At 39.6% G+C, this 27,591-nt stretch overlaps 1 protein-coding gene across 3 annotated transcripts in view; it reads right to left on the minus strand.

The window, feature by feature from the left end:
- LOC145447602 (phospholipid-transporting ATPase ID-like) overlaps positions 1-25,192 on the minus strand; it is a 29,162-nt gene extending 3,970 nt beyond the window's left edge. Inside the window, exons 1-27 of one of the 3 annotated variants that reach the window (XM_080325845.1) lie at positions 25,046-25,192; positions 24,631-24,707; positions 23,424-23,482; positions 22,796-22,909; positions 21,948-22,046; positions 20,163-20,224; positions 18,675-18,747; positions 18,544-18,614; positions 17,897-17,979; positions 17,007-17,195; positions 16,263-16,321; positions 16,131-16,205; positions 15,945-16,066; positions 14,961-15,069; positions 13,528-13,674; positions 13,304-13,469; positions 11,932-12,048; positions 11,777-11,863; positions 10,357-10,454; positions 10,040-10,109; positions 9,697-9,827; positions 8,297-8,461; positions 8,152-8,235; positions 7,833-7,922; positions 5,091-5,274; positions 4,305-4,386; positions 2,239-2,380 (exon numbers count right to left, since the gene is read on the minus strand). In XM_080325845.1, the coding sequence (XP_080181971.1) occupies positions 2,239-2,380; positions 4,305-4,386; positions 5,091-5,274; positions 7,833-7,922; positions 8,152-8,235; positions 8,297-8,461; positions 9,697-9,827; positions 10,040-10,109; positions 10,357-10,454; positions 11,777-11,863; positions 11,932-12,048; positions 13,304-13,469; positions 13,528-13,674; positions 14,961-15,069; positions 15,945-16,066; positions 16,131-16,205; positions 16,263-16,321; positions 17,007-17,195; positions 17,897-17,979; positions 18,544-18,614; positions 18,675-18,747; positions 20,163-20,224; positions 21,948-22,046; positions 22,796-22,909; positions 23,424-23,482; positions 24,631-24,664 (2,712 nt within the window). In that variant the 5' untranslated portion in view covers positions 24,665-24,707; positions 25,046-25,192. Of the gene's footprint in view, positions 1-1,294; positions 1,379-2,238; positions 2,381-4,304; positions 4,387-5,090; positions 5,275-7,832; positions 7,923-8,151; positions 8,236-8,296; positions 8,462-9,696; positions 9,828-10,039; positions 10,110-10,356; positions 10,455-11,776; positions 11,864-11,931; positions 12,049-13,303; positions 13,470-13,527; positions 13,675-14,960; positions 15,070-15,944; positions 16,067-16,130; positions 16,206-16,262; positions 16,322-17,006; positions 17,196-17,896; positions 17,980-18,543; positions 18,615-18,674; positions 18,748-20,162; positions 20,225-21,947; positions 22,047-22,795; positions 22,910-23,423; positions 23,483-24,630; positions 24,950-25,045 lie in introns of those variants that run through there. The other 2 variants (XM_080325846.1, XM_080325844.1) reach the window with 2 other exon arrangements.
- Between the last annotated feature and the right edge of the window lie 2,399 nt (positions 25,193-27,591).

Here is a 27,591-nt window from a genome sequence, read left to right on the forward strand (position 1 = left end):
GACTCAAGACAGAACAAAGACTTGATGAACGGATTTGAAATATTACTCAAAAATGGCCTGCGAGCAGCCTTGGTCTGTTTGTCAAAATCAGAGTCGCACGTCCCATGAGATTCAGTAGAAACATGTTTTCCGTTGTTCTAAGCAAAAATACTGCAAATGTCAATACTGTAACGAATATGAATCTGCTGGTAATTTATCGTTAATTGTTAACAAGAGCATTTGCATTCTCTTATAATTCACTGTTACTGGACTTCCAAACTTTAAAGGGGCACTGCACTCTAAAAATGATGTGGTCTCAAATTGAAGGGCAAAACGAAAGAAAAATTTTGGCCGCAGCCGTTTTCTCAGAACGCCGCCGTAACGGAGCTGTAATGTATTGAAATTTCCAGAGTTGCAGCACGCTCCAGCAGTCATGCAGAGATCGAACTTTAGATAGTTGTCAGCCGATGTTATGAAGGGAATATGTCGTACGCGCCGAGGTGGTTTGGATACCGCGTTCAACGGAAGATGTCCAGTCAGGAGATTTATGTCAAAATCGGGCCTACTGTATTCTATTTCCTTCATAACATCGGCTGACAAGTGACAACTATATGAAGTTCGATCTCTGCGTGACTGCTGGAGCGTGCTGTAACTCTGGAAATTTCAATTCATTACAGCTCCATTACCGTGACGTTCCGAAGAAAACGGCTGCGGCCAAAATTTTTCTTTCGCCTTTAACTGAACATACTGTGTATGAAACAGCAAACAATACACATTTTCCAGAGGACAGAGGACTGTTTTTTCTTCAACATCAAACCTAATGATTCCAATCCTCTTGACAGAGGGCTTACGACGACAGTGCTATAACCCAGCGAAACTTGACTACAAAAACAATTTCGTACGTCCATGTTCTTGGAAGTGGGATGAAAACGGACACGGTACAAATCGATACTTGGAATAGCACACCAAGAAGATTCGCTATCGCGATTTTGTGGTGTTTTGATTTGCAAATGTGAAATGATCGATTTATTCACTGTCAAACACAAAATTTTTCGAAAAATATTTAGATTCCTCAACACATCCGAAATACCACATCCTGCCTAGTTTGATTCCGAAATCTGTAGACCTTTACCAAACGTGATCCGACAAACAACAGCAATATGTAAACATACACAATGCAGCACGCACAATAAAACTTCAGTGTTTAGTCTGATGTCGTGCGAAACATGATCGTGAACCATGAGATGAAGTAAACGTCGCGCACGTTATCACGGAACGTATGCCTGTGAAACCGGTGGTCTGGTCATGAAGGCACCTGCTCGAAAAATCCGACGCACAATACCGGGTAGGACGTGAATAGGACATTGTACAAACTGACAAACCTTTCGCTGAACAGTATCTGCAGATTGGTAAAGACGAGGAATATTTATCGGTTATTTGCAGGCCGGCATAGCGGGAATTCATAGTCACCTAATTCCAAACAATTTGAACAACGCATAAGATTCGTCTTTAGTGTGACGGGCAATGTCTTATAAAGGTACATAGTACTATTTATAACATTTGTCCTTGTTTTTGACTGATGGGCTATTCTCAGTGTTCACCAGAGGATGATAAAAACGCCATAATTCAGGGGATTTTGAACTTTTTGATCGCGGACCCCTTCAAGTTTCGTGGGTTGTTGCGTGTAACCCCAAAATTCGAGAAGCCAACGACTGAAATGTCCACACACGAAACTGGAATCCATTTAGGCAATCCCGTGACTAAAATAAGATATCTAATGACCAGACAAGATAGTCAACACTCCCACTCACGACGTCATTCTCAAAGAATAATCTGTTGTTACAGTTTCTTGCTGATGCCCGTGCCTTTTCATGGACCCCCTGAAACTACTTCACTGACCCCAGTTTAAGAACCTCTGCCATAATTTGACTTCAACTGGTAACGATGACCGAGCTTATTATGCCAACTAGACGAGATTACAATGAGGGCTTGATTAAGATTGACTTTTTTTCGAGTCACGGCTCACAAGCTCCTCCAATTTCGTGGTTAAGTTACTCAGAATTTTGGTTGTCCACAATTTTTATGCCACTTCGATATAAACCTCGGCAGTTAGATTGGTATCGTGGATACCAAATGGTTGCCTTCACATGATGAAAGATTACTTCAAATTACTTCAGGATTCCCGCTACGCCGGTATGACGAGGCCATAGACACATATGATAACCGAAATCTGCAAAAAAGCACGTCCGAGACACATACCTGAGCTTGAAAACCGCAGAAGAACGCGTACCAGAAATGGACTAGCGTGAAAGCGAAATTCTTGTAAAAGAAATAACCCAGGAACTTGCACATTCGCATGTAAGACCACCGGCCGTGCACCAGCAACAGCCGTTCAAGGTATCTGAAAGCAGGGAGAATAAATTAGAAGACTTCCACTTACAGATTTACGAGCAGGTTGGGGTGAATAAATTCCTCTTCTTCCAACTATTCAGAATGTCTGCTTTTTCATCGAGAGATTTAATATAAAGTATATTGCGTTGAATGTTGGGTATATTGGGTACATGGTTCAAAATATTGAAACCAGGAAATGACACAAACATTGCCACATTCAAAGGTAGTCGGTAAAGAGATACTTCCACTTAAGTACGCTTTGGCTACGAGCCCTACATGAGTTTTGAGTGGTTATGTTTTGAAATAAGTTTTACTTCTGCATAACAGCTTTGTAGGTAAAACGACTAGTTTTTGCTAGATGAATTTTCTTAAGCAGTTTCAGTCTATGTTTGGATCAGTTTATGAGTTGAAATTGTCATAGTAATTGGGAGAAATAGCTCATGCATCATTGTAGGCTAACATGTTTTCGAAAATTACGCATTGCACCCTGCAATTTCAAAAAAAGAGTAAACTTAAATTATTTGTCAACAGTATGGTATGCGTTACAATGTTTATGATGCCCCATCGTTTTGCGAAGGCTCACATTATACAGAGTAGCTAACAGTACGCAATCAGCAACTTGTCTTGTTATAAAAAGAGATAAAAAAACGAGTCTCTAGATACCTCAACCAGAGTGTCTATAACAAAACCACATGATCGACCTATAGCATAAGTCAGAGGTCTCAAACACGCGGCCCGCCAGAGCATTTTGTGCGGCCCGCGACGACATTTTAGATTTTTAATAATTTGGAAATATTTTAGTGTCACATATCTTTTCAGGTTATAAAGTCAAAATCCCCTCTTAAATTGCCCCGAAAGCCTGAAACTATTCATCAAACTTCACTATCACATCAATTGCAAATGTTACCATGCAGTGGAAGATTCCCTATTTCGCCACATTTCCAATTCATGATGACAAAAGCCGACTCTTAGACGATTCGTGACTGAAATTTGTGAGTTGGACTGGGCCGCGACGTTTCTTAGAATTACTCAGACTCGGGCTAACTCGATGGCAAAATGAAAATGACTCGAGTGGACTCGTAGTGACTCGGAATGCCATGAATTTGTTAGAGCCATGGACGCAACAAACTAATCGCTTATCAGGGGAATAGTAATAGATCAGAAGGTCGCAGCTTGGTATTTCGCTAACCAAGCAAGTAGTTATGGCAACCATTGGCCATCTGTCAGTTACATCTTTGGTCGCTAAACCCGGTTATTAGGGCCACTTACAGGTACCGAGTACCGTAGTGGTACGCTCCAACGATGTAACAACAATGGGCCGTTCGGGGTTCCGACATTTCAATCACTAGGACACATTCATTAATATATTTATATTATATTTATATATTTTTTCTGCTCCTATATTTGAAGATATTTGGCCATGTGATTAATAGTCTACTTATCAGAAGTAGGCTATACACGAATCCTGGATTGGAATTACAATGCTCAACTTAAAAATGTTTTGATGTCAGATCAGTCTCTATTATCAGTCTGTTGGATTCAAAATATTCATAGTAGCTGAAAATTATAACCTGATAGCTTTTATGATGGCATCATACATTTGTCCGCCCATATGGTGTCTATATATATAGTTAATACATATCAAGTACAACAACAATTCTATTCAAATAGTTATAAATGTGATGATTCTTTTCGTGCCAGGCCTAAATTTACAAACGTAAATCACATTTTGACGATGTGTGTTTACTGTCAGTCTGCTGGATCGGCTCACTTTCAATAGGAAAATTCATTCCCGCCAAATAAGGCCTAATTGGAGAGACATAGAATACCCCTATAAATGCTGCGGCCCGCGGCGTCGTCAAAACTGGAAAAATGGCCCGCACGCACATTTGAGTTTGAGACCTCTGGCATAAGTGTGCAAGATCTTCCAATACCTGAATTGCCCAAATGCGAAATCTGCTGACAGCACCGCCTGAGTCCCCTCCTCACCACTGATGCCGACCCCCACATGGGCAGCTGGAATGTAAAGAACTTTAGAAACATGTCGAAAAGCAGGGAGGATGACGGAAATTGTATCAATCGTTTGTAATTGCACATATGGTGATAGAGTTAAGAGCATTTTTGGGGAAGTCGGTATCGACAGAAGTTATCAAAATCGATCACAGAGACAGACATGGACTATTAGACCATTCTAGAGGTGTAATTACACTAATTGGAGCAAAATACCGATAATCCAATTCCAATCCAAACAGTGGAATGTTGCTATGCTCCAATTTAGGGCTTTCCTCAAAATGTCACAGCATTGTGACATGAGCTAAGCTTGGTGTACAGATATTTGCCAATCTCATGCTCATGAGTGTGGACTCAGTATGGACCAAACTTGACTTGCTGTATTTCTTTTGTGAATCGAGTAATTCCAATTCTAATCTAATTTGAAAGTTGAAAATTTTGTAGTCGGCCAACTTTGCACAGAAACACAGCAACAAGCGACATCCCTGGGGTCAAGATTGTCAACGATGGTCAGAAACAAGTATCAGTGTTAATGAGCACTTCGGCAAGATGTCTACGGCTTCGATTGCATTACTAGAACTTATCTCTTCATTGTATTGCAATCTCGTGGTGCTTAGTTACCTGTCGAAACTAATAATAAAACGAAGCGGAACCAGAACATCACCACATACGTTTCGGAGACCAGGTAACTAAAGCAACCAGTCGCTAACCTTTGATCATGCTGACGTCATTGGCACCATCGCCTATCGACAGCGTCACCGCGCTTTTGTAGCGCTTCACGAGATCGACGACTTGCGCTTTTTGCAGTGGAGTGACTCGGCAACATATGACGGCAGTACACGACGAGGCCAGGTCCAGGAAAGATTCCTCGACATTTTCGTCCAGAGCATAACCCTGTAGGCAAACGGAGACATATTTTTATTTTCGGATAGTAGCTTTCGATCACGAGCAGATTCAGTAAATTCTGCGCTTTGGAAGATAATGTTTGGATTGCCAAAAAGTCTACAGTCGCTGACGCAAAGCAATTCTGATTACAGCCTGTTGCAAAATTGGTCGTTGCCATTCCATGTTTACATTTGATAGTCACCACAGATACGTAATTTTCGCAAACATACGTACCTTTGGACTATAGGTTCGTATGCTGCATTACGATCAATGAAGGCTTCAAGGGAACCACAGTGGAAAACAGTACCGTAAACCGGGGTAACTTTGGACAATTTTCAACAATTCCGCTTTGTATCTCGGGAATGTTAAGGTGTAGGGGAGGCAAGTTTTGTGTTTTTTAGGGGTCATGGAGCATAGATTAGAATTACCTAATCCAAAATCTTCATGGTCATAAATAAGTACCTTATTTTTGTAAATTATCCGTGTCCAAAGTTATCCCTGCATGTGGGGTAACTTTGGACAATGTAGTTTTTTGTATGCCTTTACACTCAATTGTTCATGAAACCTCGTAAATAAGGCTTATTTGGTAAGACTTGATGAGAGCAGTGGCTAAAACTGAAACAAAATAGTATATGTCCGGCCTATTGCATGATTTTTACCTAATCCCCCCCCCCCCCCCAAAAAAAATAGGTAGTTAATGAAGGCTAATGGGCCCTTATTCATCTCTTATCTCAATTTTCCCTCATGCCTTCGCCAATCGGGACTTATAAATAACATATGGGATATCCCACTGGCAGTGTCAGCAATCGACAGCAAACATTAAACATGTTAACATGATTTAGTGCCGATTTCAAATATATTACTGTTCTTTAAAAGATACACTTTCCCTTTCCTATCTCCTTCGATGGATATATTTGTCGTAATTTACGATATCCCATATTCAGCAGGCACATCTTTAGGAGTATGTGATAAGTTTTTGAAGTAGCTTACACCCGATTACAATCTCTCAGCTCATTGCCTACCTATTTTTTCAAATTTTGGCAAACTCTAATTTATTAACCTTCTCATTCCATTTTAAAAAGCCATCAGGCCGGTAATAAGGAATATAGTTGACCATACACTTTGACACAGATGAAGCAGCCACTTTCCAGAGCTCTAAATATCACATTTTCCACTGTCCAAAGTTACCCCGTTCTGATAAAATTTGACGGGGTAACTTTCGACATCACACTTTCTTGTATTGATCTAAGGGTGAGCCCACTGAGATTTTTGTCATGGATTAAGACTGCTTAGAGGTATCTGCTGCCAAGTTTTGAATCTATGAATCGCATGCTATCTATGTTAGGTTGTAAGAATTTTAATGGCCATTAATTTTGATGAAATTGACCCCCGCCATTAATTTTTCAATGTTGGGTCAAGTTTATGTGGTAGTGAAATGAATTCACCTTCTATTGAGACTACTTGCGGTACTGTTGCCACATGAAAAAGAATTGGACATCCAGCGGCAACCCTTTTCCATCAATAACCATTTAAATCTTTTACTGCTTAGTGTCCAAAGTTACCCCGGTTTACGGTATCATAACTATAATTCGAATTGATAAATTAACACTGAATGGTAACGAGTTCAGGTAGGCCACTCAATTTTGCACAGCCCTGTCCACGACCCATGTTTTACCCCATTATTTTCTGCGACCTATCACAGTTAACATAATAAACGGACAAAAAAAAACACCGTGGGCTTGTTGCGATCAGAATCATTTCTATGTGGACTTTCACTTGCCAACATTACATTGAGAATCAAACGCATGCACACTGTTCATTGTTTCCCAAAACTGAATTTGTCACTATATTGTGATATATGTTTGAGAAAAATATGTTTGTCGACATGGCTAGCGTCGTTTGTCTCAATGTGGAATTTCCATATACCACCGCTTCGTCAATGTTAGCATTATCTGCAACAATCACATGTGAGTGAAATCAATTAATTTCAAAGAAGTGACTCGAGTCAAGTAACGGACCAGAGTCATCCCATGACACGAAGTCTTCAAATTGAGTGTACAACAAATAGTTTCAAAGTAGACTGTGCGGTACTTTGAGAGAAATTGGTCTCAGACAGCCCCGAAATTTGTTACTTGAACTTGGCAAACCTTGATATACGACATACCACTCAATTTTGGTTATAAAACAATGAAAAACGACGAGGCCAACGTCCTATTGCTTGGACGCGTCTCCACACCCTTTTTCGATGGCTAGACCGTGATCATGATTACTGTTCAAGTGCCATGCTATGAGCACATTCGTTGAACAAGTGAGCAAATATGAGTCAGCAGATGGAAACCTCAATACAGATGAGCAGATCACCATCTGTACTAACAGAATTCCTACATTTCATATCGAGCGGCCTTCAGCAGGAATGCTATCACACTGATTGTACACGAAAATACAAACATCAGACCAAAACGACGGGCACTGGTGTATCTGTGCCGTCAGGCTGCATTATAATGTGTGAACACCTGATTCTCTTGACCTTAACGCAGGATATCTTTAAAGAAATATAGGCAGCTCACCAAACTGTGTCCGTTGATCACAAGTCCGAATTTGCTGTCGCCGGAGTCACGATCTGCGTTCGTTGACATATTTGTGGTAGCATAAACGATCTGCAAAGAAAGATAATAATCCATAACAGCAAGGCAGAGTCTGGATGCGAGCACATCGCATGCGACAACTCGTTAACTTTTCAACAACCCGGGACCGTAAACCTTCATTATAATTCACAAAACGCTTCTTCAATGCAGTAAAACTGATACGACACTGCTAGGAAGTCCAATTTTAGCCATTTATCTCCCTATCGTTATCGCACAATAAAAAAGAGAACAGCGATGTCACCTCGTCATTTCTGGATTCGCCGCGACCTCTACCAGGCTGCGACTCTTTGATCTCGGCCATTGCCTCTTTAATCTGAGTCTGCACCTAGACAGAAAACGAAATCCAATAAAAATCCATCGCCGCAACAAATTCAAATACAAGATACCTGTTCCGTAGAAGTAGCGTCGATCACGAACACGTTTTTCATGGCTTCCGTCAACATGTTGCACGAGTATCCGATGTTGATCGCCGTTTCTTGCTTGTCCCCGGTCAACACCCACACTTTGATGTTGGCCTTGGTGAGGTTCAGTATGGTTTCGGGCACGCCTTCCTAAAATTGCCCGCAAAACGTTACCCTCGCGCCAATCAAAAAGTAGAATCAATTTCAGTAAGAACATCGCAGCCATACAGAACGACCAAGTACCAACTAATACTTTTTCAGTTTTCTAGCTGATCTTGCTTACTGTAAAACTTGCTCTGGTCATTAGGGCTCTTCAAAAATGACTTTTTTTCTCAAATCGCACTGGCTACTTGATAAAATTGTTAGGTTACCTAATTTAAGCCTACACACCAAATTTGGTTCAATTCCAACCAGTAGCCGCATTGCTACAGGAGAAGAAAGTTTCTATTTAATATGTAAAAATAAATAACAAAAAATTTGAAAATTTTCTGTTCACCCCATGAAAGTGTTAGGTTGCCTATAGAAACGATGTTCACCAAATTTTGGTTGAATTCCAACCAGTACAAGCGGAGTTATTGCCGTCGAAAAATTTGGATTTGAATAAAATAGTATTTACGGTGTAATAATGTAATATATAATAATATAATAATAATGTAACACTGTAATAAATAATTAAGGAATTGGTCACCGTAAATACTATTTTATTCATAATCCAATTTTTTCGACGGCGATAACTCAGCTTCCACTGGTTGGAATTGAACCAAATTTGGTGAACATCGTTTCTATAGACAACCGAACACTTTCATGGGGTGAACAGAAAATTTTCAAATTTTTTGTTATTTATTTTTATGTAATAAATAGAAACTTTTTTCTCCTGTAGCAATGCGGCTACTCTTTGGAATTGAACCAAATTTGGTGTGTAGGCTTAAATTAGGTAACCTAACAGTTTTATCAAGTAGCCAGTGCTATTTGAGAAAAAAAGTCAATTTTGAAGAGCCCTACTGGTCATGTGTGGTAGAACGTAGGCCCGGTAGTAGAAATATCTCATACCATATTGTTCATCATAATTTAAGCACAGTCACCAACACATAAAACAGGCGATTTTAATTGGAAAAGAGCGAGACTACGGTAACTAAACAAGAAACGGATGAATAAGCAAGTCCTTTTATATTCATAGACTTCAAAATTATGTAAAGTTCAAAACATTTTGCAGCCACATTGCCGACAAGGTTATATTTGTGAATTTGATGAAAATAGAAAAATATTCTATTAGTTGATCAAAAAAGAAAATGTCAACCGATATATTTTTAAATTCACGTAGAAGCTCATAAATATTGTAAAAGACAATCTGAATCGTAACAGCCAGATCGGAGACAGCCAGTTACCTGCAATTTATCTTCGATCGCGGTGGCCCCGATCAAGAGCATGTCTCTCTCGATTTCCTCGTAAACGGCATCAAGTTGGTCGTCCCTGTCTTGTATGGCTGTCGACGCCTCATCATATCGCTGCTTCCACACTACAAAAACAACATTCGCTGGAAATCCACACAAGTGCCTCAAAGAATATCGACAGGCTTAAACACGAGGGGGTAACACAAAAATCTGCATATCGCAAGCCCTTCAATTCAAATCAATAGATTTTGGCTGTTAACTTCAGATGGTATCCCATGCCGACCCACCCAAAACAATAATATCATAAGCAACAGTGTGTTTACTAAAAAATTCTTACCAGTATACTCCTCTTCGGATAAGTCTTTATATGCCAAGCACAAGGTCCGCAAACCGTCGGTAGCAAAGTCCTGGAGATATTAAACTTTCAATTAAAAACTCGTGAATTATGTATCACGTCGGTATACAATTATGCTGGTGGTATTTGCGAGTTTACGGTTATATAAACCGCACATAAAATTTGAATACGTAGACGAGACCTTTGAATGAATAGGCCACCCTACATACAGTGTAGTAGAGTATGTGCACGATATTTCGCACTATACCTAAAGACAGCCCATCTGAAATCAATAATGCTCTATTAAATATACAACAGACCTCTAAATGCTCAGCGGTGGCGCCGTCTTCGTCCTGACCCGCCTTTAACCGCTCGTAAATCACCGTGTCCGCTCCTTTGCAATAAAGCGTGATCTTTCCTGGAATGAAAGGGGGTATACTTTCGTGTTGTCTACTTCACACATATTCTAGTAGTTCTGTGAAGTGAGAGTTTTTATATTTCATCGTTTTCTAGGGCTGGGCTTAAAGATTCGAGTTGAGTAGTTGAAGCAAAAAATAAAAAAGAGAACATTTGCGTTTATTTAAATATGAATATACCATTCAATTGTGTAGTAATAGACAATTATTTGCATAATTGAATAATTTCTAGGCTACGGTCTTCTTTGTCATTGATGAATGCCCGGGTTGCAATGACTCGAGTCACGATTTTCTGATGACTCGACTTGACTCGAGTCATTTTCTCAAAATACGGAAATGACTCGACTCGATCTGTGTATTGACTCGACTTGCGCATGACTCGAGACGCAGACGGCTAAGACCAACATTTCATTGTAATTTCGAAGAATAGTAAAGTAAACACACTATTGGGATTTCATCTATTGGTACTGGACTGGTACTTGAAAATGCGGCCAGAAACTGCTAAAAGTGATGAAAATTAGTATATTATAAATGCGAACCATTCGATATCACCTAACAGAGTTATAAAATGTGGGTTTAACAAGTGATTAACTGGAAACTGAGCCGTAAACACAATGCCTTGGACTCGACTCGTGTCATAATACCGTGACTCGGACTCGACCCCCTTTTCGCTGACTTGGACTCGGACTTGACTCGGTGGTGAATTGAAAATGACTCGACTTGACTCGAGTCAAAACTATAAAACTGAGATTGCCTTGTGATTCGGTGCCTCGTGACTTGGTTACAACCCTGATGAATGCACTTTCGACACATTCTTCCCACTCTGCAAGCCTTTAAACTTCATTTGGTTATATCAACGCATTCAAACAGTTATCAAAACTATAGATATCCATGGATGATCATAAGTAAGCGAGAACAAAACTATTTACGACGGCGCATAACTGGCGTTGTTTTCCTTGTGGTCGCGAAAAAGTACGCATGTAAACTTTCCAAGTCCTTCTCACTGTTGTAACATCATAATGAGTGGTACTTGAGTACTCGACTCGAAATCGAATTATTCAGGTACTTGATGTTGCCAAGCCCCTACTGTTTTCACAGCGGAATGTAAAAATGTATCGTTTCATAATCAGGATTGCGGAATCAAGCATTTTCGGTAGGAGTCACTTTTACTGCTAGCTGACGAACCGATGGGCGTGCTGGGTTGAGATATACAACTCTACCGTATATAAATTGACACAAAAATCACAACAGATCCACCACCTTAACGAGAGAATTGGGATTGTGTTCAAATCATATTTGAAAGTCATGGTTTGACTAAACTCACCAGCGGGATCCCTCACAATCACAGACATTCGTTTGCGGACATTGTCAAAATCAAGGATCGCCAGCAAGGAGTATGTGACGTCTTTGCCTGAAACAAAAAATCGTAATCGGATCATATTTCCATAGTCCCGTAGCTGCGATTTGGGCTCGTCTAACCCATCTCGTTGACGGTGATTGTGTCGTACGTCCTGGCACGAAATACAAAGCCAAAGTTTCTCGCCGCCGACACCAGCGCGTTTTCGTCGGGCGATTGCGCCTGATAGATCAGATTGTCTGAAAAAAACCCCGCAAATTTAAAAGCAGGAAGCTATAATAATAACAAGACAGCTTGTAGATACTTGATTGGAGTTATTTGTGGTCAAATTAGATGTCCAATATACAGCGGTCATCTCAAATGGGCTTGGAATTTGGTGGACACTTACAATTACAATGTCTTATACCTTGTCAATTGATGTGATCTCGGAATGAAAACAAAATGAAGTGACAAAGCAAGTAAGAGTCAATAATGAAATACTAATCCTGTGGAAGAACTAGCAGGATAATAATACTTTTAAGCAGCACCGACCTCCTTTTATCACACCCTGTACTTCCTCTCCCGCCACACAAGGAAGCATTAGTCTCATAGATTCAACGAGGAACAAAGCATAGAAATATTGATACATTGTAATTTGTAAACATTCGGGATATACAAAAACAACGAAGCATGTTACCATGTTACGTTACTATACTACATTTCAACAGCGCAGGTAGCGCGAAGCGTACAAGAATTCTTTCAGCGCGAGCGATATGAGTAATGCTAAGGTCAAAATTTCACATAAATGGACCTTACAACATTTACTGAGCAATGCATGCTACGCACAAGTCAAAGGAAGCATCAATGAATATCGCTACGCACACTAAATAATCTTAAAAAGACACTTTGGCTTCTCCAGGCTTACTTTAGCATGACTTATATGGGGGAGAGGTGTAATACAAGATAAGAAGTAACAGAGCAAGCTGACAGCTTGAAGTGAAAGTGATAGATTTGGTATACTATTTAGAATTCCATTGTCTATTACTAGCTCGGGGTATAAGCTATTTAGTGCTCACGTAAATTGTTCAAGCATATATGAGGAAGTTCAAAATTACATCGCTGTTGACAACAATATTGTATATAAGTAATCAGCACAAAACATAATACACGGAAACACGGTATAGCTAGCGGCCGATTGTCATGAACATGAAACAAGCTTACACAGTAGGGTTGGCGTATCTGAGATTGCAACATGCCGGACCAACTGTTGACAATGTTCAATTATAAAAATTGGTGCGATTTTCTACTGAGTGCAAGAGGATTTCGAGATAACCAAAGTTTACAGAGTGGAAGTAATATATTAACACTTTTATGAGTTCTAAAGGATAAGCGAATCTACCGAGTTGGAAATACTTCTAGACATGTTCATCTATTAGGCTGTGAAAACGGAAATATCGCATCTCCGTACTTATGTCATTACATTCAAATTCGGCCCTAATTAAACGGTGTGCTCACCATCTTCGTCAATCTCCGGCATAACCGTATGGCATAGAGCGGTCAGTCTGAAAAACAGACAGCAGCGTTCGTCCCCGTCCTGCAAACGCTCCAGCAATTTCCCGTCGTAAAACTTGAACGATTTCTCGTAAAAGGAATTCGACGACAGATCGACCGGGATCAAGTTCTAAACAGAATCGCGAGTAAGCTCTGTGATGGTTGCCGCGAAATTTGCCGTTGTTTACCTGTTCTTCCGGCGAAATTCTGTTTCCGATGCTGTCGTAAGCGTCGCCGTAAGTGACGCTGTTTATCGAGCACTTTTTGAAGACCATCACGTTTTGCGTTAGCGTGCCGGTTTTGTCGGAAAAGATGTACTCGATTTGTCCCAATTCCTGCGAAATTGTGTGTCCGATTAACGAATTGCAGCATACTGGATGGGTGATAAACCCCGCATAGCATTGTTTGATGCTCTGGCGGGAATTTAGCTCTTGGGGAAGACACAAAGAACAAAAGCCGGTAATAAGAACCATAGGTCAAAGAAGAAGATTATAGTTTAGTTTAATTAAACTATTTTGAGCGAAACACGGGTAACCTAATTTCAGCCCAATTTGTGGAACGTTTCCATGCTCAAATTTATATTCTAATCTAATTTCAGTTCTTCCTGAAAATGCTACAGAACTGTATAGCGTGAAACGAGCCAAGCTTACCGTACGGACATTTGCCATTGTCACGCTTACGACAATGAACTTTGATTTCGATACAAACTGAACTCGATATTCAACTGTTTCGCGAATTCAGTAATTCCAATTATAGTCTAATTCGGAAAAAACCGTGAAGCTACAATTGTAAACCCAATCTAAGTTGGAGAACATGGTGTAGCCTACCCCTAATTCTGATTCTAGTCTAATTTGGAAAAAATGTGTAGCTATAATTGTTATTATTATCGAATTTGGAAAATTTACTAGATGAAGAACTGTGCAAAGCACTCAACAGTCAACATTGGTTGCCTACCCAAGTAGAAGTAACGTCATAAATCTCTACTCGGGTAGAAACAGAAGTAGCGATTTCCAAGAATGTAAAAAAGTAATAAAAATAGTCCCCCTTTTACACCCAAATTTAGTTATATTCAACTTGAGATCGGAATACTCTCTCTCTCGGTCTCGCCTGTGCGACTCATTTCTGGAAACTTTCACACCGGCCCACAGTAATGTGGACACTGGACGTGGCCATGAGGTTATAATAAAAAATTTACCGCTCATATCTGGTGAGGTTCGGAAAAATTGTACCAAAACCAGGTCTAGAACTAGGAGTTAATTCAATCGATCTAACATATTAACATTACGGTAATATAATCTTTCTTAAAGATACCAAAGTTGTTTCAATTCCATTCGTAGCAAATAGATAATATTACGTCAAGCACCCTTGCTGTCCATTTGCGGCTTGCATCGACCGCCTCTGATTACAGCACAGATTAGCTAATCAACTCCCGAACATGGTTTACTGGTGTCTGGCGCTCGTCACTGCTAACGGACACTAGAAAACGTCAATAGCTCGAAACATAGCCGTCTCAAGAGAGATATCAGTCGACATTCCCAATTCCAATCGATTTTCGACATAACGAGGCATCTCAATCAAGATCAATTGTACTCCCGAGTCTCCGACGTCGATAAACACGTACCTCGTTCAAGGTCGTGGTTCTGGCGCTCGCCGGAAGATTCTTCTTATCGTAGTACATCAGCCGGTCCCAATCTATGAACCAGGACTGCATGAGTCTGATGACTTCCACGCTGAAAGGCACGGACACACGAATTAGACCTTGGACAGAAGTGGCACAATTCCTATTTATAATGAATTATCAACTTAGCAAACTTTGCTGATGACCCCAGACTCAAGAAATCGAGATTAACTAGGCTCCTCACTCATAACCATCCGATCTGGCAAGTGGGTTGTGCTTCAAGTTAGCAGCTCAGGCATCATATAAAGATAACAAACGGCCTGGTGCAAAACGACCATAGATGTTTTGCACAGGAATGAATTTATGCACCAATATGCAGAACAAGATCAAAATTACTTGATCACCGAGCCAGTCCATAGATTGGCATACAGGCGGAGAATATGACAAAAAACTACAGGAATAGAAGATCGGCTATGGCCATAAAATAAAGTTGATGTTACCCTTAGAACCGTTTGAAGAGTTGCAAAAGTTGGTGAACGATTTACACGCGGGGGATATGCGGATGCTGACAACAGCTGGATCGTACGGCAAATCTATATGCCGGCCTGCGTGACATCAATATTAACAATTCATCAATGAAATCAGCCACAAGTACAACAAATACCCGTCCCTGCTTATTAACACGTATTCCATAACAATGTGCCGCTGCAATTATTGTTTGATTTCTGTAATTAAATGAAATCCCAATTCAGTGACCAGTACCATTATGACTCCTAAACAATGAGTGAACTCCAAGTCTTATATAACAAAATCGATCTTACCAACCAAAAGTCTGACTCACTGTGCGAGCCCAACATCTGGCAGTCTTAGAGTCACAGTCAGCAGTATTGAGATACCAAGTTATTTATTGAAATTCCACAAAAACAAATTTCGTAAAATATGAAATAATGTGGCAGGTAATCTAGAAAGGCTTACGATTATTCTCACCTGACATACAACGAAATCGGGACAACCGTGTTCAAGATGATGATGTACGACCAGAACGCCAGGAATCCCGATTTATAAATATTTTCGATATAATCCATCCAAGGCTGATAAATCGTGAATCGCTGTGACGCAAGAAAGAAGAATTGACGGGAGATATTCGCATGATTATTATTAGATATCACTCACAATTCCGATCTGCGATTCCCATATTGTATTGCCGATCGCGCATATAGTTGCTAACGTTATCAGAAATCCAAATATCTGAATGTAAAAGAGAGTTGAAACAAGAATATCTCATACAGTTCAACGAGAATGTACCATCCAAACAAGAGTGTTCATCAGTCGGTCAATGCTAGTTCTTTTCAGCACTGTCTGACCTGAAATAAATGAAATTGAAAGTCACAATGTATTGGCTATGTTTATACTGCAAAAAGACAACCAACATAAGTGTTTCGTGGATCTATTTTAGGCCCCTTCAGATCCTATCGCATTAATGGTGTATTACTAGATTTATCTGCTATGCGAAGAAGCCAATACGGCCACTTTAATAAGTGACATCAACGAACGGTAATGAATTTCATGACCGCTAAATCAACATACCAAGCCAACCATGACAGGAATCTAGCCTACAAGTACAAAACTAGGATTGCCTACTCAACAAGACCTTAATACCGTCCGATGTGCTAATTGGACGAACCAACCAGTATTTTAATTGAATTAGTGGCAATTCAGGGCTCAAAACAACTGGCAATAGCTAATCGCTTGATGCCTTAATGCTTCAAAAGACTGCTCCGTGAAAATATTCATCGTTAGCTCAGTTCTAGTATAGTTATCGTTAATAGAGCAATTATTTTGTACTTTCCTGAACATAAAGATATTTTTTGATGTCTATGTTTTTCGAAACTTGAGGGTTTGTATCATAGTAGTTGTGAAAGAGGATATGGCGATTGGTGGCTGGTGTTGTAAGTTTACGGTGGAGATTGATCACTGATCAGCTGTGCCAAGCCATATATATGAGATACAGAAAGAGAAGGATCGTAATAGCACAAAACCGACGCATACCCGTGTTCATCATTAGTTTGGTCTCCGGACCGGCATAGATCACCAAACCGAAGCACCAGTCCGTGTTCCTCACTTTACATCCCCGCAACAGAAGTTTATCGTTGTCCAGAGAGTACTCCTTGTCCTTCCAGGACATTTTCCCGATAAATTTATGCAAGTAAACATTGGGCGGCTCGCACGATATTTCACCTAACACGGGAACGAGAGGAAAAACAATAAAAAAGGCTTTAGAGTTGCAGCAGATGGGGAACGAGATTATTCAAAACGGTGGTATGAAAACATGAAATACAGTGATTCAGTTTGATTCGGGAATGGATATTGGAGGCTCATTCATATCGGTTGTGACTTGATTTTACAAATCACAAGCAGTTAACTCTATCAACAGTTAAAAGACCAAATTCCATATTTCAACTGGTAGTCTTCACAAAGTAAGGCCTCTTTGACATTAAAAATTCCAAATTCTTGCAAATTATGCCCAGGCTAAATAGCCTACGCTGTTCCCCATGTGCGTAGAGTTACATGTACATAATTTGTAAGGTCAGCACCAAAGTAAGTGTGCTGCTAGCAATGAGCGGCTGCAATGCATACCACACATCCTAGCTTGGCTTTACTTCCTGATGTTGACCTTTGTTTCATAAGAACGGGTGATTGCGGAGAATTCGTTACACAAACTTCTACTACGACAACAAACAGATGTGTGGTAAGTGGGTGCACCATGAACTATGACACCGAAGGTGTATTTGTATCGTCAGCAAATAGAAACAAGACCGCCGAGTTATAAAATGATGTAGTAAAAATTTCAGCAGCATAGGCAAACAAAATTATTCTATAAGCAACTGAATACAGATAGTAACGGTGGCTTAATAACGTCAAATCATCAATGCACTGACCATTAAACTTGGCCATTTCTCCGAGATCATCGCCAATCATTCCAGTCTCCGGTAAAGATTGCCGTACTTTCAAATTTGTTTCTCTGTATGTAAAAATCGAACAATTACTTGCAACGTAAACCAGTTATATAGGCTTATTTCAATGCCTGATTACAGAAACCGAAGACAAACACCATGATATAATATATTAGAGAATCAAGTAGGGAGAATGGCACACATCGAAACATGAGAGGTACATCACACCCAAGGCAAACATTATCTCCACGGCCTTCGCCTGACCCAAATACCATCATGTCTATTGTATTACCCAAACACAAGCTCCTTGATAACTATTACATGCAGTCAAAGAATGTACCAAGTAGATGAAAGGTATGATCGTATTCCAATGACATCATGGTGCATCAAAGTTGAACAAAAGCCTCTTATAAAATGCCTAGTCATAGGCCTATGTGTTAAGATATCAAGTTGTAGGCCTACTCTTGCAGAGAGCATATTGTCGACCATATTAAGTGCAGATGACTACATACCACAACATTGTTTGTTCTACAGACAAATAAGAATAAATATTAAGAGATACATGAAATGTGGCCACGTGACAGAGGGCAATGTACCATAGTCTGAAAGGAATGTAGCTGAATTTTACGTACCCATCAAGTTCCGCGGTTTCAATATAGACCAAGTTATTTTCATCGCTACTGGAAAGTAGCAAAATATCGGCCTAGAGGTAAAATCATGAATGCATTAGTTCGTCTTTGTACAGGATATACTTGATACCTACCGGCACAAATTGATTATTTTCCAATTTTATCAAATCTCCGACACACATATTCATCCATCGAACTTCTTCCAATCTGATGAAACAAAGTGCAACATTTTTATGAATTCTTAACAATTGTCGCAAAAGGCATTCAAAATTTTCCAGCAAATGTAGAATTTTCAAGTCGGGTCAAATTGCCTATTGAAGTAATGGAATATTATTTATTACTGATGATCACTTAGTATCAGGTCTGTCAAAGATCTTAGATTTTAATGCATTCAGGCAATATGAGTAGTGTTGGCTAGCAGTCTTCAAGTCATATTCCACTAAGAAGTCTGTCACCACTGCATAATATTGTGTGCCTTGCGCCTTTCCCCAGACCTGTACAGAATTTACTATTTTTGTACGAGTTCAGGGGTTTAACCATGCCTGGACAAGCCATATAAGTATAAGAGTTGCTTTAGTACATCAGAATATATTTTGACATCCCCAAATATAAGCTGTTCACAGTTCACCACATCTTCTCAATCTCAGCCCATCTTAACGTGGATGAGTTTAATGTAAAATCTGCGATAATATATGACTGCCAAATCACTGAAAGCTCCCAAAGACTACAGAAAATGGTATATCGAGGAGAGTTTTGATGTGTTGAAAAGCCACAAATAACAGGATTACGTTAGAATGCATTGCTATGTGCATTGGGCAATGACCTAGATAGACTCGTTCACAATGTAAAGATGTGCCTCAGTGAGAGACTAGCCCTAAGGGTGCGGGTGATACAATATCACTGGTACTGTCATGGTAATTACGAGAGAAGAGTGGAAATGGAGAAAATTACATCACTAGCCTACTGGTAGTGTCGGTTATTGATGGATACAATACAAGCAACGATTACGGAGATGAATGGAAGATGAGACGTAGTGTAGTAATGAATAAAATTTTACTGACTCAATGTAGGCTAAAATCTGAGGCAGGGATCTTGAAACTAAAGGCAGCTAGTGATAAAATACATGATACCATTAGCATTTTTTCTACTTGCATTGCACATCTACTCAAGTCAGATAGTGATTGTACATTCCTGTGCTAAGCATACCTAGCGACATGAAATAGTACATCCACACGTTGACATGTACAAGCATTACAGTATATGCAATTTATTCAATACATCAGATCAACAGCCAACAGGTCAATACAATTTTTCAAACGGATTTCCTTCCAACACGATAACAATGTCCACCAATATTCTCGATTCAGTGACCATAGACAAGTCTAATTTTTAAGCATTATCAATACCGCTTATGGAAAATCAACATGGATTACTTGTTTGGCCGCGCAATCAAAGCAAACAAACAGCGACTGAAGTGCCATTCAAAGACATGAACTGATGACGACTGTGGGTTAATCAGTAACGGAAAGCAGAATCACCTCAAAACCAATACACCGCTATACATATTCACAAAGTGGTACAATACATGCATCATATTAGAATTACCACAAAATCAAACTCACTTATTTCCTTTCAAGGTCAGAGTTTTTCGGTTATTAATTTCATCGTCGCTTTTGTGCCGATTCTGTAAGGTCAGAAAGAATAACACAACCTGTATAATAACTTGCAAAACAGTACAGAGAACACATAATAATATAGTATTTCAACATGAATTTCAGCCTAAATGAAGGCGATAAGAGTGTATTCGGTACCATTTTAGCTTGGGAATTCGGAGTAAAAACAGTCCCGAATACAAACATAACAAACGAGTCCCCTTCAAATACAGTAAAGAGAGAGTAACATGTGTCATTGATTGTCCTCGTCAAATCCATTTTCAAGTTGTGGCACCAGGTGACTTATTGTTGAACACCATGCTAATAACCGCGCGGGGCGATTATTTTTTGACATTGCCAAAAACGTCGAAATTTTGTAAAAATTGCAGCGTTAATTGTTTACGATGTCAAAATATTTTTGCAAACCGTATTCCGTTGGTGTCGTAAAGGTTGCACCGTGGGTGAACTTATCATTTGAGATTTTACACGTTGTAACCTTTTTTATAAGCCCATTGAAGAAGGTGTGTTGAAGATAGCCCATTGTCTACTCATTGTGAATCATAAATCATCGAATGAAACAAATAGGCTGCCACAAGCTGACAAGGCGTTATAATCAACAGGGAAATTTTAGTAGATCCAAGGTATTTACGAGCTCACACATATATCTCAAATCTGAATATGAAACTTGACTGCATGGTTGTTCTCAATATATGGGTGGATGTTAAAACTCAGATTTGGGTTGCGGTCTAAAAAGTGCGATGCAGACAACATTGTCGGATGAAGCAACAGGGGGATAACTAACAATCCAGGGGTATGCACTGAACTTCAATGCTGCCAGTAAACCACTACACCTGTTGAACGTTTTTCTATATTCTTGCCAAGCTACTTCGCAAGGACAGGCGGCTCCAACCAGAAATGTAGAAAAGCACAACAATTCAAACATGAAGTGTAACAATGCCTAATTTAAATACAAGAGGGCAAAATTTGGTCAAAATTGTTTTTTTACATCGAAAAATAACAAATTTCCATTTTTAGTTCAAATTTTTCCGTTTTATGTAAAAAAAAATTGCCCTACTAATAAGGTAACTTCATTCCAAAATAATTCTGATGTGATACCGAAGTTTAACAAACATCCACTACATACGAGACAATGTCATAATTGCTGATCCAGTCAACACATGGTGTCACTAAATATCAGCAGCTCCGGGTACAATACTAGAAGTGGATGCGAATTCTTCGCTATCAGCCATCAATAGACGGGCAAAAGCGGGTATCCGAGTCATCTTGACGATAACGGTGATTGAAACTTCATGGGAACAACAATTCATTTTGTTTGCAGCGCATCCGATGCCAGCTATGAAAAGTGGTCTTGGACCCCACTTCAAGCAACTACAAGAACAAACGTCACTGTTTCCATGGAAACCAAACCCCAAACAAAGAAATATCCTATTATTTCTGATAACGCATCATGAATAGGCTAGGTTACAATGCTAACGGTAGCTTGGATATAATTCAAGATATTACAAGATAAGCAGAGGGATTTTATGAATTGAGCACAGGTGGGGACTTATGTTTTCACAGTTACAGGAAGATGATAGCTTCTGTACTTGTACAGTACACGCAGGCCTGCTAAGCTGGCGGATTGTCACCCACAATGCAACATTATCATAAAAAAGCTCTGTAAAAAAATCACGTCTCGGTTTTGTGTTTCGCTGACCACCAAAAACTCTTTTTGTTAATTTTTCTGCCACTCACCCAATCGTCAACGGCATCTTTCACCGCTGTTACAGACAGCACGACAACCAGCGGTATAATAGTTGTGATTGGACTAAGTGAAGATATTTGCGGGATAAGCTGAAAAATAAGTGTATGTTAAAGTTATCACGGTAGTAATATGAATTGTATTCACTTTGGGGAATATAGCCTACAATGAAATGGAAAAATGATTTTGGTACACATTTGCAAACTGTTCCTGCCAAGTTTTATCGTGAATGTGTATCAATATGCAGACATCAATAATACATCATCGGTCTTTACAATGATGCGATAGAACAAGTTTGAACGGTATATTTCAAAAACCCGCACTGATCAAAATACCAACAGCTATGTAAAGATAAATGCTCAAGTTGTAACTCAGCAATTTGAGATGACCGGGAAATGGTCATAAATTATTCAGCCACCATGGAAAAGTCACGCAGATGATCCATGTGCTCGACCAAGACTCAATTGATCAATTAACTGCAGAAATCAAGTCACATCGTTATGAAATTGCAACCGTTTTAGCAAAGCAATTCAAAGCAATGGTTCATGAAACACAAAAATACATCATCACGCGATGAAACTATCTTTTAAAAGATCAGCAAATTAAAAAGTCGCTATGGCTGACATAATGACGCTCTTTAAAATACTATTTACACATGGTCCGAGTTCAAAATACCTACTATCAAATTAGCCAGTGAGGCAGAAAGGTATTCAAAATAGCCCAAGCCAACGCTACCCAAATAGTGGCTCAACAAAACGAAATGACATCTTTGATGCCGTCCTGCTTCCAGCGAAATGCTTGCCGCTAAAACGTAACTCACTTGAAGAATAATGCAACTTACTTGAAGAATAACAAGAATTAAGAAATAAGTGTTGGCAATTCTCAAAGACTGTTCGAAGAGGTTCAAAGGCAAAAACGTTAAAATGTTGTATCTGGACGTGATGATTTTGTTTTTCTGAAAAATAAAAGAGAAAACATTTTAGCTGTCGAGAAACTGATGAGGCACAAAAGTCCAACGTCCAGTTCAGGACTACACACAAATTTCACGACCAAATTCTAGACAATAAGGCATTTCATATGTCACATGACTAGATACTAGAATGAATGCTTATGAGTGGTACCGATACCTTAATACCATCGACATCTAGATATCTGAAGGCTACTTAAAACCACATACTCTGTCAATATAAAGCATGCAATTTATGGAATTTAATTTTCAAGTCTAGGCCTACTATGACAGTAAAAACAAAATGCATATTGAATCGAGAAATTTTCAAACTAAGACAGCGAACTCCTAAATGGGGTCCCGTAGGATAGGACAGCATCATCTATCAAACTACAAAAACACTCCTAAAACAGCAATCTAGTCGACTAAACTGCAAGTTGATAGGTATCAATGGTATTACATCAGATATTCATTTGATTCGAAATAATTTGCAAGAGCAGATGAATGGTAACGATTGCATTACCTTGTACTTGAAAAATGCATTATACTCCGGATCATTGGCTTTCACAGATCTCGTTTCCTCTGAAGTAAATCGAAGAACATCGGTCAAATTAAAGTGATTGGTAGTATGCAAAACTTGAATCATATCAATTTTCAATGCAGCATTCCATTAAATTTGAGAGCGAAGAAAAAACGTACATTTTCGTTACCAGCGTGTAGGCTAAACTTTTTTTGAACGAGAAGTAATCACTACAAGAATAACGAATTGTGATCAACCTTTGGTTTCATTGTGGTCTCGAAATTAGCTCATTTGTATACAGACTGCAGTCGACGCGATGATTAGAATCCTTTAAAACATTTCAAAATATCCTTCACTCTAGCATTTTATCATTTCTTTCATCATCCCTCTTTTCAATCTTTCTCGTACTTATTACGATAAAAAAATAAACTTTGTTGATCGAGTGATGTCATGTTTCGAAGATGGCGACAAGCTACATCAGTGGTTCTTAAACTTTTTTGGCTTGTGGCACACTAGAAAAATTATAAAACGATCGTGGCACACTGATAAAAAATGTGCTATGTGATATAAAGTTAATGTGGTAATGCGTTGGATATGCTAATTTTTGCAAAGATATATGCGACTGGAACAAAGTTACACTGCATTGTTGACGGCATGCCCTTATTTCGTCATCAATTTCAAGCAGTCTCTCTCGACCACAGCTTTCAATGGCATTCAAAACAAAGAAGCTATGTTCCCATACAGTAATGGAGATAAAAATGGCAATGCCGCTCGCTTTTGTACCTATCATGATATAGCCTGTAGGACATGATTTGAAATAAGACAACCATAACTCATCCATTTCATGGAAACAGGGTTTTTAAAAAAGGAATGTTTCATACCGGTATATCAATGAGCTATTTTTCTGCAAGAGATCGCTTGTTTCATTGCTTCCAAATGGACTAACTACTCATCTAAATTTGTGAACAAGGGTGGCGCAGATCCCGACAACCTTGCACATTGTGGTACAGGTCCTTTGTATAGCTTTATGATAGCCAGCAATCATACTTTCCTTTTCCTTTGAACTGAATGGTTTGGGACTGTCATAATTCCACCGCTTTTCACTATTTCGCAGAAATATTTAGAGTTGTTTGGGACTATTATAGAAATCGCGATTATCTAACAAGGATAGCCCAATGTCCATACAACATAACTCAGAATACTATTTCACCTATCGCCTTTTCTCCAAAACAATTCAGCTTCATACTTGATTTTTTTCTGTCGTTTCATGAATCAATCATCTGAAACCTGATATAAATAGTTCAAAGATTTATGAAAGTTATGACAGCTGTAAAAAGAAATCTCATAGAAGTCGAATCAATGAAATCTGGAGGAATGCCAATCATCAATGAATTAGTTGAACTTCCGTTTACTGTATACTGATCATGATCAACATATACTTTCGACAATGAAATATGAATGAAGATATAGCTGATCAACCTTAAAACCTGTAACTAGCCCAATGTACGGTAACGAAGTCGCATTAACCAAGACAACAGAGAGTTATTACTACTAGATAGCTCACATAACAGTCACAAAATACTGAGATCTCACAGATTTTCGGGGAAATATAACTCTGATCTTACCGGCGTAAGCTCGATATTTTGCTATTAGTATTACGCCCCGGTCCGCTGTGATTGTGAATGGAACTTTTCTCTAGCCTGCATCGTCATCATAATAAACAGGGAGACATTTCATATTTCGACAACTGTCTGACGCCACCACGCGAATATCCAATATACCATACATTCAACATCAGCTTGTTATGATCATGGCTGTGGAGTCGGAGTCGGAGTCGGTGGAGTCGGAGTCGGAGTTCGGGTAATTTTCGCTTGATGGTGTGGGAGTCGGAGTCGGTGGGAAAATACTGACTGGAGTCGGAGTTTGTGAGAATGACTCTGACTTCGACTCCGACTCCGACTCCGACTTCAACTTCTCTATCATGCAAACATTTTCTTTCAAATAATTTTCAATCGAATTATTATGTACCACCAATCACTGTTATTATATTAACCATACAGATCAGGTGCGGCCAGCCCGTGGCACGCAGGCCAAATTTGGCACACGAGACGGTTAGGTGTGGCCTGCGAGGTAATTCTCGAAATTATTTGTGACATCAGGTACAATTGCAAGGCCAACCAAAATTTGATTAGCATGACCGCGAAATTTGATGATGACTAAAACAACAGTTCTGATCAGGGCTGTGGAGTCGGCGGTGGAGTCGGGATCTGGGTAATTTTCGCTTGATGGAGTCGGAGTTGGAGTCGGAGTTGTGGAAACTATAATAGCTGGAGTCGGAGTCGGAGTCGGAGTCGGTGGGAAAATATTGACTGGAGTCGGAGTCGGAGTTTGTGAGAATGACCCTGACTTCGACTCCGACTCCGACTCCAACTTCTCTATCATGATAACATTTGCTTTCAAAGAATTTTCAATGGCATTTTTATGTACCTCCAATCACTGTTATTAATAACCATAGAGATCAGGTGCGACCAGCCCGTGGCACGCAGGCCAAATTTGGCACACGAAAAGGTTAGGCCTGTTAGGCCTGCGAGGTAATTCTCGAAATTATTTATGACATCAGGTACAATTGCAAGGCCAACCAAAATTTGATTAGCATGACCGCGAAATTTGATGATGACTAAAACAACAGTTCTGGCGCATTGACGTATCCAGGGGCCAGCCACATTTATCCCAGATCTTCGTATATCACCATAAACTAGAATATTTCATAGCAGATTTATTTGACTTGAAATTTTTCTCGGTACTTCACATGATTCATTGTCCCTAGATTTCTTGAATTCAGTATTTGAGCCCCCTTCTGAAAATTATAAATACATATTATTCACATAATTGAGTCTAACTATACTCGCAATTAGGATATAACGTGTCGTCCAACATGCGGCGCGCTTCGCTTGTGCACTCGCAGCGAGATCGGCGACAAAACATTTGCACAAAATGATAGAGGTATGTTCAGTTGTTCACTGATTCCGTCGATTTTGCTATGTCTAAACGTCGAATATTCCTGTCCTTGCCAAATGAGCCCAGTGGTATACAGATGCGACCCCCATTGTATGTTAGCAACATATCTATTGATATAATTCAGTCATTATCTTACAAAAAAAAATCGCGCTTGGCGCGACCAGGGCCTGATTCCGAACTGCACTGTTGAATGACATATTGTTATCAATTTTAGAGCGTATTAATACAAGTCTTGTTTGCAATGTTGCCTAATTCGGTTCGCTCCTATCGGACGACTAAAAAAAGTTATCAACATTCCAGTTGCCCGCGCGATGGTTCGTAAATCTCATGTTTGCCCACCCCTGATATAGATAAAATTAGACATTACTTGGAAACAGACATGGGGTGATTACTTCATGAATGTAATCGATTGCGATTACGATTACTTCAGAATCACGCGATTACGATTACGATTACAGCAAAATCAGGAAGTAGTCGATTACGATTACGATTACATTGGAAAAGTAATCACGATTACTCGCGATTACATTCCTTTTGCTTCTTAGGACTATAATCTTAGAAGATATATTGGAAGACAATATAAGGATTGCGATGAAAAGGCTTAATGAGATATCACCTTTCTTTATACATCATGCGTCATTCGCAAGTTACGTCATAATGTACCATTGCCCAACGTTATAGGGGATGATTTATCGCACCCAACGATTTGCATTCTTGCCAGGTCTTTATCTGCCGCAGCCCAAACTCCCCAATAAGTTGGGGAGCGTGCTCGAAGGTGACTCAAAGTATTTCGTAAACCAACATAAATTATAGAGTATTTTCGAGCGATTTAATTACTTCTTGAAAATATTATTCAAGCTTCGCGATTTAAATGTTTCTAGTACAGGGGTCACCGACGCGGACCAAATGAGTCACGCGCGGTCGCTGTAGTAAATATCCAAATGAGAGGTTTGAAAGTTGAAGCTGGTTTCATATGAGCAGCAGTTTAATGTGGGTTGGTCGACCCTAAGGAACATACGAACGCAGTCGGTCGGGGCGTTGCTTGTCTCCACCCACGCGGCGGCTTAACGGGAATCTATAGTTAATATTCCCGAGTCTCTCCAATTGGAGATTGGCGCTTCTGTGTGCACTCTAGCAACGCAACTGAGCCCGG

Source organism: Botryllus schlosseri, chromosome 10, assembly GCF_051294905.1.
Source record: "Botryllus schlosseri isolate E-star chromosome 10, Bs_hap1, whole genome shotgun sequence".
In the NCBI taxonomy this organism is placed as follows: domain Eukaryota; kingdom Metazoa; phylum Chordata; class Ascidiacea; order Stolidobranchia; family Styelidae; genus Botryllus; species Botryllus schlosseri.